Here is a 13398-nt window from a genome sequence, read left to right on the forward strand (position 1 = left end):
TATTTGTTCACACACTCTTATTTGCCTTGTCAGCTGATTGTGAGATTTTTATCTCCTTCGAATTTGTGCTGTAAATGGAAGTAGGTATATTAGAGAAATGCAAATTTTTTTTTTTTGACATAAAATATATTTTTCATTATCTTAATGGAAAGGAAGTAGAAGCTATCAGATGGCTCCAATTTGTGCCTTAGTTCTGGGAAGTTATTTTTAAAGAGATCCCTGGAAATGCTGAGTGTTGCTAATACTGTTACTCCAGCAGTTTTAGAATGTGGAGTGGGTAAATTGAAATGAAAATAATCAGTTAACTTAAGGATTATTAGCCACTTGTCTTTTTGATCTGGAGTGGAGTTTGAAAGTTTTATTTTAAACATTTTTCCCCAAATTATGTGATTTTTTTCATGGTATCAGACATGCTGCTGTGAGTGCTGTTGCAGTGTCTTGAAGTTGCATTTTTATATTTTGGTTATTTGAGATTTTGTGGTATTTAACATTAAAATTTGAATTATTCCCTATTATCTGTCTTTAGACTTAATTGACCTTTAGGTATGCAAATACTTAGTTCCCAAATTCTCCTCACAGGCCCAGTAATTGATAAAACATGTAGTGATCTGTCCTAAATTAGAGTATAGGTATGAGATCCAGTAGCTATCTATTATATCCTAAACCGAAGATGTCAGATTTTGATCTGTCAACAATTATTTTTCTGTTAAGAACTGTTTAATTTCATAAAATTACATATTTAACTGTTGATTTTCGCAAAATTACATGTTTTTTATAATGGAGCAATTTCTAAATTAGTGAACCTTCATTTCTCCATAGTTGAATTCAGCGAAGTTTGGAGTATTAAAAGAAAAAGAAAGATGGTATTCTTGGTTCATGCTTACTGAAAAATTAAATAAATCTTTGGCTGCTAAGAGCTGATCATCAGTTTGTAACTGATATAAAGAAAATAGATTCTACTGAATTGCTCATATCAAAATAAGATATTGTTGCTAATTACATATTGAAGTAAGTAATACCTCACGTATAATAATTCCCTATATTTTCAGAAAATTTATGCAATATTTTGATGGGATATTACAATGTTCTGCCACTTTACCAAATGAGTTTGGCATCTTATTTCCACATACTGTACAAGGGAAAATAGTTATTTTTCTAAATATTCTGTTTAAAACTTAGAAGAGTATTGTAGCTATTTTATATAATTAATACCTTCAAGTAAATAAGTTTTGTGGAAAAGAAAATCCTTTTTTAAGTCAAATAACAGGGATGGGGAGAAGACATGCTGTATTCAAACTACTTTGATGTTCTCAGATTTTCCAATATGAGGTAATACAGAATATCAGAAAATGTTAAGTGGTAGGAGAACAGTCTGTGGGATAGAGCAGTCATTGGAATGAAGTAAAAATCAAAATCTGAATCTGAATCCTGGCTTTTATTCAAGAACAAAGAAGTGGTGGTCAAGAATTACAGTCATGGCAGCTGTAGGTTCTCCAAGGTGATTGTTTTACATGTTTCCATGACATTTAAAATGATAACTTCAACATACATACCTTGGTATGCTTAAGACATTGAATTAAAGAATACATTTTGAAGAAGTTCATATTTAAAATTTGAATGCTGTATCATTTTTCTGACTGCCCCTACTATATCTGAAAACAAATGTATTCCTTCACAGAATGATTTGGGTTGGGAGGGAACTGTAAAGATAATCTAATCCAAACCCTCAGCTCCTTACTTCTGTAAAGGATAAGTGTATACATTTCAGAATGAGTATTTAATTACTGGGGATGTTAGTTTGAGATGTCAGTACTTAGTATAGTATTACTGGGGTTCCTGACATCTGCACTTGTACTTTAAGCACTGATCTTACTATGTCAAAAGTGGTTGTGACTTGACATAACACAATTCCCCTGGGTTTTGTCTGGATTTTGTCAAGGATTCCTGACCATTATTACACTGACAAACAATATACATTTGCACAGGGCTTTTTGGCATTTTGGTTATTTTTGTTTTTTTTTCTCGGCCTCTCTTCTGTTGTTGTAAAGGATTAGGATTGAAACATGGAGGACCTACCCTATAGCTCTATACAGGAGTGTACCCCTGTTTTCTGTTTTTAGAGAACTCTTGCATTTGGATGTAGGAAAAGCAGCCAAATGTGGGCTTGAATGGGCTTGAAACTGAAGGATGAGGGAATGTGAACAAAGAAATACTTTGTTGCTTTTTAGAGTTGAAATTAATTTAGTACTATGTATTACATAGATGAAAGCATGACGAGGAAGGTTTTAACAGAATTAAATACTATTAAATCAAAAAGCCCTTAAGGAAAAAAGGAGCTTTTTGATTGTTCTGTCATGATTTAGTTTAAGTCAATGGTAAACAGCCACTAAAATAAGCAAAATTGGTGTAAACTCAGTGGAATAGATTTTTAAGTTTGTGCCTGATTTTTTCTCATTGATATTGTTATAAATTTCACTTGTGCTAGCCTGAGATTGTGATTGGCTATGTTGAGGTGTCTGAAAATCTTTCACAGCAATGTTTTTTTTCAGGTTATTTACTTTACTGAAATTTACTTTTTTGTGTTCTCATCTTCTTCATCCACAGAAGTCATTTAAAAAGGAGTGGGATATAGAATATTTAGAAGATAATAATTTTGCCTTGTAAAATAAAAAAAAAGCTAAATAAGAAGTTAAATATTACGACCATACATAAAAAATAGTAAGACCAACTATAAGAAGTATTAGGAAGTTCACTTAAAAAATACTGAACTCTTGTAGATCACTGACTCTAAATTATGATAAAGACTAGGTCTGTTTCAGTTTGTCCTTTGATTATTTCTTCCATATCTGAAAATAGTGGGGTTTTTTGTCCCTTTACTTTCATGTGTTTTAATTTGTACCTTAAACTTTTATCCCAGGTGTGCCCAGGCAAAGATCTGTAAGATCTATTTTGTGTATGATACTTGCTGAGTACTTAGACCTGTGCATAGTACAGCTTGATCTAGCTGTGCTCCAGCTCCTTTCCTCACACCCTTCAAAAGCTGTAATGGAGAAGTACATGATGTCCAGAAGACATTAAACAAGAGAATAATTGAATCTCTTTAAAGTTCCATTTTTAAAAATAATAAAAAGATTTCCATTTGGCTGTCAATGTGTTAATAGCGTCATGTTTTGGAATTTATTGACTTGCTAAACTGTGAGCCATAGACTGGAGTAGTGCTCATTTGTGTTAGGTATGCACTCTGAGGTAGGCTTAACTAGTTTTGTGTGTACAGCTTTTAGAGTGACAGAAGTTTAAAAATATACTTATGGGAAGGAGCCATTTAAAGAAGGGTAAGTTCAAAACCCATTTTAGGAGTTTCATCTCCAGCAGCAACAAAATCTGATGGTTTAGGGAAAGGGTTTTAAAGATAAGAGAAGTTCATTGTGGTGCACCTCCAGTATATCTTCTCATCCAATTACTGGAACCTTCTGCTTACTGTCCACATCATCATGCTTACTAATCTAAAAATTTCAATTTCTCCTCCTATTCCATGTTTGTGATCAACTATTCCCTCTTCTCTTTGCCTTTTCCTGATGTGTGGGTTTTAAAGTAGGCTGACCAGAAGTGTACCCAGTAGTCAGATATGCTGGAGAATTCTTATGCAATGATGTAGTGATACTGCTTGTTTTGTACTGCTTTTTATCTCACTTTCCTGGTTTTGCCTGCCTTTTGACTTGTGCAGAACACCAACTTAACAACTCTACAACTCTCTGAAAACGGCCATGATTCCAAGATGTAGTTTTCCTTAGAAATACCTTGGGAGTCCATCAGTATGCATAAAATATGTTTTTGCATCCTCTTCTTGATGTTCCAAGGCTAGTAGTCTCCAAATTTGTTTCTGCCTTTCACTTTTTAGAAAAATTATTTATTATGGTACATTGTATCCAGTAAGGACTGCTATCTGGGTGATGGGAATCTTAACTTCCAGAGTGACTTTTCTCTTACTTAGTAGACTTACTACTAGGGCAGATTTTTTTCTTTTGGTAGCTGGTGAATTCTTACAATCTTGTTTTTCATTACAGGCTTATTCCTAGTTCCTTCCAGAATATGAGCAAGAATATGAAACAAGTCTGAAGGGTTTTCTGATCTAGAGATGAGGAGGAATATTCTTGATTGGATAAGGCATTCCAAATGTAAAATAATTACATTATTAAGCAAAATTAAGATAGTGATGTGTAATTCTTAAGAGCTTAATATGCGAGGAAAATCAAGTCACTTATGGATGCAATTAGGTGTTATTATTTACTCGTTTGGATTGGGATTCTTATTACAAGAGGAGTGGACTCAACTGCTCTCTCCATTCCTCCACAGATAACAAACTTGACTTCTTAGTCTTACATAAATACTGCTCATAGTTCTATTTCTAATATGGCTTCACAGAACAGGCAGCTTGCTTTCTTTAATTTAGTTCTCCTTTCTTGCAGCGTTGGGAAAGTATCACAAACTGTAACATCCATATCTTTGTATGTATTTCAGTTCTGCAAGCTTCAGATTCTAGCCACATTCTTTTACCTTCTTACTTTAATAAGTGATTTTTAAACTTTTGTATTAGCAATGATTTAACATACAATTCTCATAATTTGACAATTTTTTTTTTACTGACTCTGATATTTATGGGTTTTTTTAGAATTTGAGAGGAATATGTGGCCTCTGGGACATTGTGTCCAGAGACACTGAACTTGAAGTAAATATTCTGCTTGAATAAAACACAAGTTTTAAAAAAATTGTATAAGAGGTGCAGTCACCAGTAAAAATTCTGGTTTAAAGGAATTTTATATATAGAGGTTCAAAAAACAAAGGAGTCTTGAAGGTCTACCATTTGAAAACAAAAAACAAATACTTCTCTTTTGCTCCTATTCTTTCCTATGTATCTTTTCTCCTTGCTGTCAGTCTGACATTTCAAATCAACTTTATCCCTCTTTCCATTCCTGATTCCAAGTAAAATTTTCAAAAATTGTTAGCTATGCAGATTTTCTCCTGGATGCAGAAAATTCCACCTCATTTGCAATTTGAGTATCTCTCATTTTGTGACAGATGTGAATAACCAGAACTGGTGATTTTAAGTTGTACTTTACTCTTGTGTTTTGTGTGAATATATTGAGAGCTGAACTACTTTTCAATAGTTTTTCAATTGTGCTGCTTAGAGCAATCTGTAAAGTCTTTATGGTATCTTTCTGTAATTGTTGTAAGTAACCAGAGTCTTGGTTTGAGGGGAGTGTCTGTCTGGTTTTTTGTTTTTCTTTTGTAACCATTTATTTATTTTCCTTGAGACAGGTAATGGGTTGAAATGGCAATAGAAACTGCCTCCTGGTACTAAAGGCTTAAAAAGTGCACTTAACCACTTGCTCGGGCCATATGGAATAAAACATCTAGCAAAGTAATTTACAGACCTGTTTGCCTTTGACCACAATGCAGAGCAGGGCTGAATAATGAAAGTATTATTTCCTGCATTTTTGTCAATTCAAGGTCCCTACTTAAGCTATACTGTAAAAGGCAGTGAACCTCTAGAAGGGGCTTCATTTCTTGTTTGCTGTTTTGAGTGCCCTGGAAACAACAGCTGTAGGATCATGCACTTGATATTACATGGTTGAGAACTGGAAGACTAAAACAGGGAAAAAGAAGTCTGAAAATATTGTGTGATTTTTGACCTCAAATGAATCCAGTGACACAGAAACATTGGGTTCATCAGTTCAACATAGACTTTTCATTAAAATGGCTTCTGCTCAGGTTTTGATTCAAAAAGTCTCTAATTGGTATTGATTCTTGTGGCACAAAATTGTGTTTAATATATGTGCAGTATTTACATAGTAAGCTAACCATCTGGTTAAAAGGCAGATTCTCACAAGTAATTTCTGTCTTCCATTGTCACTGTTTTTCAAATGAGGCTTTGTTTAGTCTAATTATTTAGCATTGTAAAACTAGTTTATTACTCTAATAATTTTATTTTACAAACTAGGAAAAATACTTGAAGAGTAAAACACTGTGCTTAAATGCACACTATTTAAATATATTTAAATACATTTCATTGTGATTTTAAAGTGTAGTTGTGGGCTTGACTAGGAAAAGTGCAAGAATGATACTTGCATGTCATTATTAATGCTATTACTGAAATTGGTCTGCTCTGTGAGCTATGTTTGCTTTAGAAAAAGACAATAATATGAAAAAGAATGTTTCTGATAGGCTGCTGCCCAAACTATGGTACTTGGTGATCTCTTGTAGAATTTTAGTATTTTAACAAGTCTGTAATGAAATATTTTAGAAAAATAAATCTAGCATAACTGAAATTTGAAGTTGCCTATATATTCTTATTTAGAGGTATCTATCTGTACAGTAGGCAACTTGAGCTGCTCCAATACTGGAAAATCTAATGTACCACTCAATTACTATTCTTTAGCCCAATTTAAAATAATAGATTGGGTGTGAGGTCTTAATGCAGTGTAACCTTTGGAACATTAGAAATAACCTCTTTCCCTTTTGAAATCAGTGCACAGTAATGGCATCAGTCTTACCATTTTGCAGATGAACATACTCTGACTGAGTTTAAAGTTTTTATACATAGCGGTTCTTCAGTAGCTTGTTTGTCTCTCTTATACTGTGAATTCTAAGGCTATTTAATTTTTTGACCACTCACATTAAAGAATTCATCTGTATCTTGATCTGCATTTAAATATATCTATATATGTTAAATCTATGTTATACCACTCTCAACATATTATATTACCTCTGTCTTAAATTTCTTCCCCATAATCAGAATCGGCCTTTAGCTCTTATAGGACATCTTGTTGTTGTTCTTGGACTCTATATTCTGTTTATCCATGATGTGTTTTTTCTTTCAGTGGAGGCAGTCCTCTGTTTTCCCCATGACATGCCTGTTTATATTTTCAAGTACAGAAGCAAATATTGTCAAGTTGACTTTATTCAGAGTTGTTTCCAAACCTTTTGGAGCACATTTGATCATTAGAAATTCTTATGAACATTCTTGTGAATTTCTTTAGTAGGCTTGGTAGGCCATTTTGCCCTTTTAGAATATACTTTCATAAAATAGTACTTTCAAATGTTACGAGATTACTAAGTAAGATACTTAATATTAGGTTCCCATTGTAATTCTGAGAAATAGATATTCATATATCAATGAGAGACATGCTGGAAAAGCAATTAAAGCGTATATAAAAGTTACTAAGAATTAATACTTTGACAACCACAATGCTGCATTTCTAAAGCATTTAGATCCTGTGAATCTTACCCAAGGCAAAACTCACCCTGCCATTGTAAGCTTATTAATAAAGATTACTGTGTAGTATAAGGACTAATGAAAAATGTTAGTATGAGTTTTTCTGATCCTTTCAGAGAAAGCAATAAAATTAGGTGAAATTGCTGTGGAAACTTTTCTTTTTTCTGAATTACAGTCAGTTTTTGATAGACTACAACAGTTATTCTTTTCCCCTGACATTTCAACATTTGCTGAACAAGAAGAGTCTGTAGAGAATGTTAGAGCACCACAGTCGGTAGACACTATACAAGACGTGCTTTGGAACTTTCTTATTGCATTCTTTCTTCCTTCTGCTCAAGGAAGGAGAAAAATGTTTTTAAGGGATATATGTAACACAGATGCAATTTTTAACTTGACCACCAGGTACTGTAGGCTAGATCACCTTTTACAAGAGTATGTGTATATTATTTCATTTAAATTTTAACTGCTTCTGTCTAAGCTGCGTGGAGCATGAGCTTCTGTTCCCTTCTGTGCTTTTCCATTTCACCTTCCCTCTGTTTTTGGCATTGTTGTGTTTCTGAACTCAGCATCATAAACTGGGAGTTCATCTAAAAGCTGCTACTTGCCAGTTATTTCAGTGATACTGTTGAGCAGCTCCAAAATGGTAAGGCCTGTGTGAACATTTTGGTCAAAGTGTTTCAGTTAAGATGGTAGATCCCATTCAGAAATTGTGAATTGCAATTCTGAACTTCTATCTCTCCAGTATTCTGATTTCAACTGGTCTTGGACGTTTGCAAAAATACAAATTTTATTGTCATAAAATTCTGAATAAAAATGAAGGAGAGCTAGAAATAAAGACATCCATATGCTTCTAAACTAGATAGGCAGGATTTGAGAAGGCTGTATTATTGGAAACCATTTCTGTATGAATACAGTAAAAAAAAAAAAGAAAAAAAAGAAAAAAGCTCTGTTTTGTTTACATATGGTGTTTACCACAACCTGGTGGCAGGAATTCACAACCACATCTTGAAGGCTTGGACTGTGTTCCGAGATCTCATCAGCTTGTACTGTGAACATCAACGTGTCACTTCTGTGTGCCTCTTATCATAAACCTGTAAGGCATGAGTTTTGTGTCAGAATCAGTACCTTACATTTGTATGAATATTCAGTCTTCCACAGTGGCTGTATTTAATTTGACACTGCAAAACTTGTATGGCAATTATCTTTAAATAGTATTTTGTTTAACTTGTTATTGAACAAAGACATATACAAGTATGCAAGTAGTCTTTGTCACTCTGTTAACTTAGCATGCTCAATGTTTTCTCAGGTTCCAGTAGCCAGAGCCAGCATCCTCTGGCTCATTGGTGAGTACTGTGAACGGGTTCCAAAGATTGCACCTGATGTTCTGAGGAAGACAGCCAAGAGCTTCACGAATGAAGATGACCTTGTAAAGTTGCAGATCTTAAATTTGGGTGCAAAACTCTACTTAACAAATTCAAAGCAGGTAAGCCTAAACTCAGTATTGTATGCATTTAGAGTCATCGCAGGCTTTGTACAGTCTGTATAGATCAGTAATGATTTCTACTATATAAGTAACCAAACTTAGTCCATATTATTCTGTGAAGAAAAGCTGGACATATGTGTTCAAGAAATATAACAGACTAAATCTAACCATGAGTCTTTAAGTGTATGCTGGATCATAAATGTGAATGTAGTGATGAGATAAACTTTTTTGTATGTGTCTTTAGGAAATTGTGAAATTTTTACTTCATATTAATAGAGAAGATCTGTAAATTGTGTTAGTAATACCAGGTAGAAGATTTTGCTGGTGTGATTTAATGTTTTCCCAAACCAAAATCAGAGCTTTCAAGAAAATGCTGTCATTTTGAACAAAAAGCTTCTCACTTTTTTGTTCAGTATATCTAAAAGGAGATACCAGTAATAGGCCTTGTTTTGTCTTTCCAACAGTACTTGTTTTAAAGATAGTAACTGGTTTCTCTTTTTTTTTTTTTTTTTTTTTGTTTTATTTAGTTGCTTGGTTGGTTTGATTCAATTTTTCCTATTTCCTTTCACCTTGGGCTGAGTTTTAATATCTCTAGTAGTAAAAATAATCTAAAAATGTCAGATAACACAAAGACGTGAACCTAGATCTCCAAGCAGCTGGAAACAATGGCTGAGAAAGGTGCCAGGTGCCTCACTCTTCTAAGTGACAGCACTGTGAATCCCATCACTGACTATGAAATGTAACATTTTTACACTAATTTTTCACTGGAAATCCAGTTATTGCTGTAAAAGATTGTTAAATCAAAGATTTTTTTCCAAATGTAGAAGAAATACATTATCTGATATATATACTTTCCTGGGCTGCTAGACCTATTTGTTTTAAAACAGTTTGCACAGCAGAGGATCTTGCACCTCTGCAACTGTGATGTCTTCTTGTATGCAACTACAGATGTGGTCTGTCTTAGGCTTTATTTTGTAGGGCATGTGGGAGATTAACTGTCTTGCCATCTGCATTCAGATAGTAGTGAATGCTTTGCTTATACAGGCTAAAGTGGGGCATTAATAAAAGGTGACTTCTCTCTAGTAGTGCTCATCTTAAAGAAAATGCTGACTGAGATAAGAAAAAAATTGGGTTGACTATCTAACTTGTCTTCTTTTAGCCCATTATATTTACTAATTTTCCATATAGTTTTTGTATTTTGCACATAGATTCTTCCACACCGTAATTGGTCAAAAATCTGTTGCATACAAGGAGATGATGATTTCTGTGATGCATTTTTTCCTATTTCACATCTTAATACATTTTAAGTCATCATTATAAGTGCTGCATAACCCTTTATTCAAACATGGTAATGATGATAAAGCAGAAGGACCTGTCTCTGATATGCCTACTAAATGATGAATTTCATCAAAGGGCGTTTTCCTCTTGTAGTTTTAGGTTGTGGAAAAATTAATTATTATCTCAAGTGGTCAAGGTATTCACAAAAAAATTCAAATAGTGTAAGTTTGGTGACTTGGCTTGATTCAAAGCTCCTTTCAGACTAGGATTCCATGGGTTTCCCATTAGAGGCTGGCAAAACTTTCCTATACTACATGATTATTTCCAGGAGTAACTCACCTCTACTCGTTAGTAAAATTACTTCCTGGAATTACTTCACTTCCTAAAAAGTCCAGCCATTTTTCAGTTTCATTTTTAAAATTTTATGTCAAATCTTGTAGACTTGATTGCCCAGTTGTCAGTCTGTCCACCTCTCCTCAGTCCCATGTTTTCTGTCTCCATATCATATCCTATGACATAGTAATTTAATTAATAATTCATCATTTTCATCCAAAGTTAATGGAGTTGTGAAAACATCAAAGATAAAATTTCACGTTATTGAAAAGGGGTGGTAGAATGGCAAAGAGACACTCAATACTGACCGAGTAGAAGAAAAGAGCTCTTTCATACCAGGTGAGGGAAAGGCAGGTTGAACTCATCTGTTAAGACTTGTTTGGAGAAAAGCATAAAGTTGTAGAGTAAATAAGACTTGCTTGTTTTACTCATTTTGTCTAAATATATTATTTTATTTGCTTGTAGTTTCCTGAATTATGTGGTGAAACGGTGAACACATTCACAGGAATGATTTTTAACAAGATTTCTTATAAAAACTTAAAGTATACTTTAAATCCTGAAATCACCACATGGACTTTCAAAAGCTTCCTTATAATTTAAGGAAGTTTCAGGTTCAGTTATATCTGGATAGGTATATAATAAAAACAGGCTTCCCTCTGCTTGTCTGTATTTTTTGGTAAAATTGCTTTGTTTTTTCAACACTTAGGGTCATAAAACCTTGAGTGTGCTAGATAGCTCATATAGGAGAAGTATGTCATATAGTTGCCTAAGATGTTCCTTACATGTAGCAGAAAGAATAAAGGGGTTTCTGTTGTCTAAAGTAGTAGGACTCCCACCAGAAAAAGTCCCAAGAAGTTGTAGGGTGTAAATAGATATGTCAATCATGGTTTAGTACAATAACCTTATCTTGTGTGTCTAAAGAATCAAGTTACTGGAAGCTAATGATATCTAGGAGTGGATAAATAACTGCTTCTCTCTCATTGTAGAGCCTCATCTGTTGGTAAAACCTGTATCATAAAATTTTCAAGTGGGGATCTACCAAAAAATTAGCTGCTGCTAATATAGGATAGGCATTAAATCCTTAAATATAATTATTATCACTAGGAAATTCCAGAAATATTGCTGGAGGATGATTGAATTCTAGAAACACCTAAACCTAACCTTTCTAGCCAAAACAAAGTGTACAAAACATAATAATAGGTTCCAGCAGTATGAGGATAAAAGAAATTATATTCTGCCTGTATAATGTTCATGTCCAGATATCAGGAAATACTGACATGTGATAATAAGTGTATTAAATCACAGATCAGAATACTTTGTCACTATTCTATGAAGCAGTCATGGTGTGTAGAATCTGTATGTTTCACCAAATCAATGTGCTTGCTGAAATGATTTTTACCTTCTTTTGAAAACTCCTTTGTTGGAAAAACCTAAGAGCATTCATTAGTTTATTTTTTGTTTTTAATTCAAAATAATTGTTTCTATCAGCTACCTCCATGTAGAAAAAGTTTCCTGCTTGTTTGATTGCTTTACCATATGAAAAATTTTTAAAACTATGTTTCCTAATGGTTTCCATGAAAATTACAGTGTATATGATAATTGTGAAGAGACTTCTTGCAGACACAGAACATTCTTACATATAAGTTTGTTGTGTATTTATCTGTATTGAACAATATGAAAATGATATTTTAGGGGACAGAACAGGGAGGAGGAAAAGGGAGAGGGTCATGGAGAAAATTATTCCATTAAAGGAAATGCAGTCTTTCAGGATCAACTTTTTATCTAATTTGTCTTTTTGTAATTCCATCAACACTCACTTAAAAAATGCCCACTGTGACAAGGCCTTCAACTTTTCCCATCCCTATAGCAATTCACAGGTTAAGATCATTGTGTTTTATGATCCATTCTCCTGAGTTTCCTGCCATGACAGCAAGGAGTCTTGTCTAGTTTTACATTGGAGAAGTAATGGCAAAGGCTGCAGGAGGTATCCCTCATTTAGTTTAATGCATGCTACCTGGGAACCCTCCCTTCCAATTCCATTTAGATTGAACAGTGTAAGTCCTGCATGAGTGCAGATTATGTAGGCTCAGTCTGATGCAGTTGTTTAAAATTTTATACCCTCATACAGAATTAGCTGCCAATAAACTGTGAAATACATATGGTAAAGTTTTGCCTTTCCCAGAACTAAGACAGTAGATCAAGGAAGGAAAAAAACCTTTTCACAGAGCCATTCTTGGGTATAGGAGAGAAAAAATAAACAGTATTTCATTGACAGTTTTTTAAAAACTATGCTGTTATATTATTCTAATGTATAATGACTAAATTCTTCCAATGTTTGGTACCATAGGTTATTTTTGAAATGTTTGCATATGTTGCACTGATGAGGTTTAAATTAGAATAATTTTCTCTTTACTATGTATCTCACTTAAAGGAGTTAATCATTATTCTGAAAAAGCATTTTTATATCTCCAGAAAAAAACATCAACTTGCATCCTCAAGTTGGAAATTATTAATCTGAACTTCTTTTTAGCAAATGGCGTATACAAAAATTGACTGATTCTTTGGACATATTTTTCTGCTCACATGATTGAAAATGTGTTATTGTCGTAGCAATAGCACGATAAACAATATATATATGCAAGGTTGTTTCTTTGTATAAGGCAGATAAATCTCTCATGATGATACATTTTTAACCCTGTGTTATGCATCTGTTCTGAGCGGAAGTACCAAAATTTACTTCCTTAGGATGGTATATAATTTCTGCTCTTTTTCCTGTTTGGTTGTATATAAAGGAAGTGGTGTATATGTTTCAAATGTATCTAGTGGATTCCAGTCTATTTAACACTGTTCTTGTTACACTACATTATTTCTATTTTCTATGTCTCCTTCTTTTCTTATATTATTTTCTTAGCTTAAAAAAATACCTGAATTATTAAAATTATTTAAGACATGTCAATATCTCAAACATCAAATTAGGAAGTTGTTATTATGCTGTAAAAACCTGTGATAGTATAAGTTGCTCTCTTACATA

General features: G+C 33.5%; 1 protein-coding gene across 4 annotated transcripts in view; it reads left to right on the plus strand.

Annotated features, from left to right (window-relative positions):
• AP3B1 (adaptor related protein complex 3 subunit beta 1) overlaps positions 1 to 13398 on the plus strand; it is a 154190-nt gene that overhangs the window by 71391 nt on the left and 69401 nt on the right. For all 4 annotated transcript variants that reach the window (XR_010994344.1, XM_068176113.1, XM_068176110.1 and 1 more), the window contains exon 15: positions 8580 to 8756. Coding sequence is in view for 3 of the 4 variants with exons in the window: in XM_068176113.1 (XP_068032214.1) it covers positions 8580 to 8756 (177 nt within the window). In the remaining variant the exon portion in view is untranslated. The remainder of the gene's footprint in view (positions 1 to 8579; positions 8757 to 13398) is intronic.

Source organism: Anomalospiza imberbis, chromosome Z (assembly GCF_031753505.1).
Source record: "Anomalospiza imberbis isolate Cuckoo-Finch-1a 21T00152 chromosome Z, ASM3175350v1, whole genome shotgun sequence".
In the NCBI taxonomy this organism is placed as follows: domain Eukaryota; kingdom Metazoa; phylum Chordata; class Aves; order Passeriformes; family Viduidae; genus Anomalospiza; species Anomalospiza imberbis.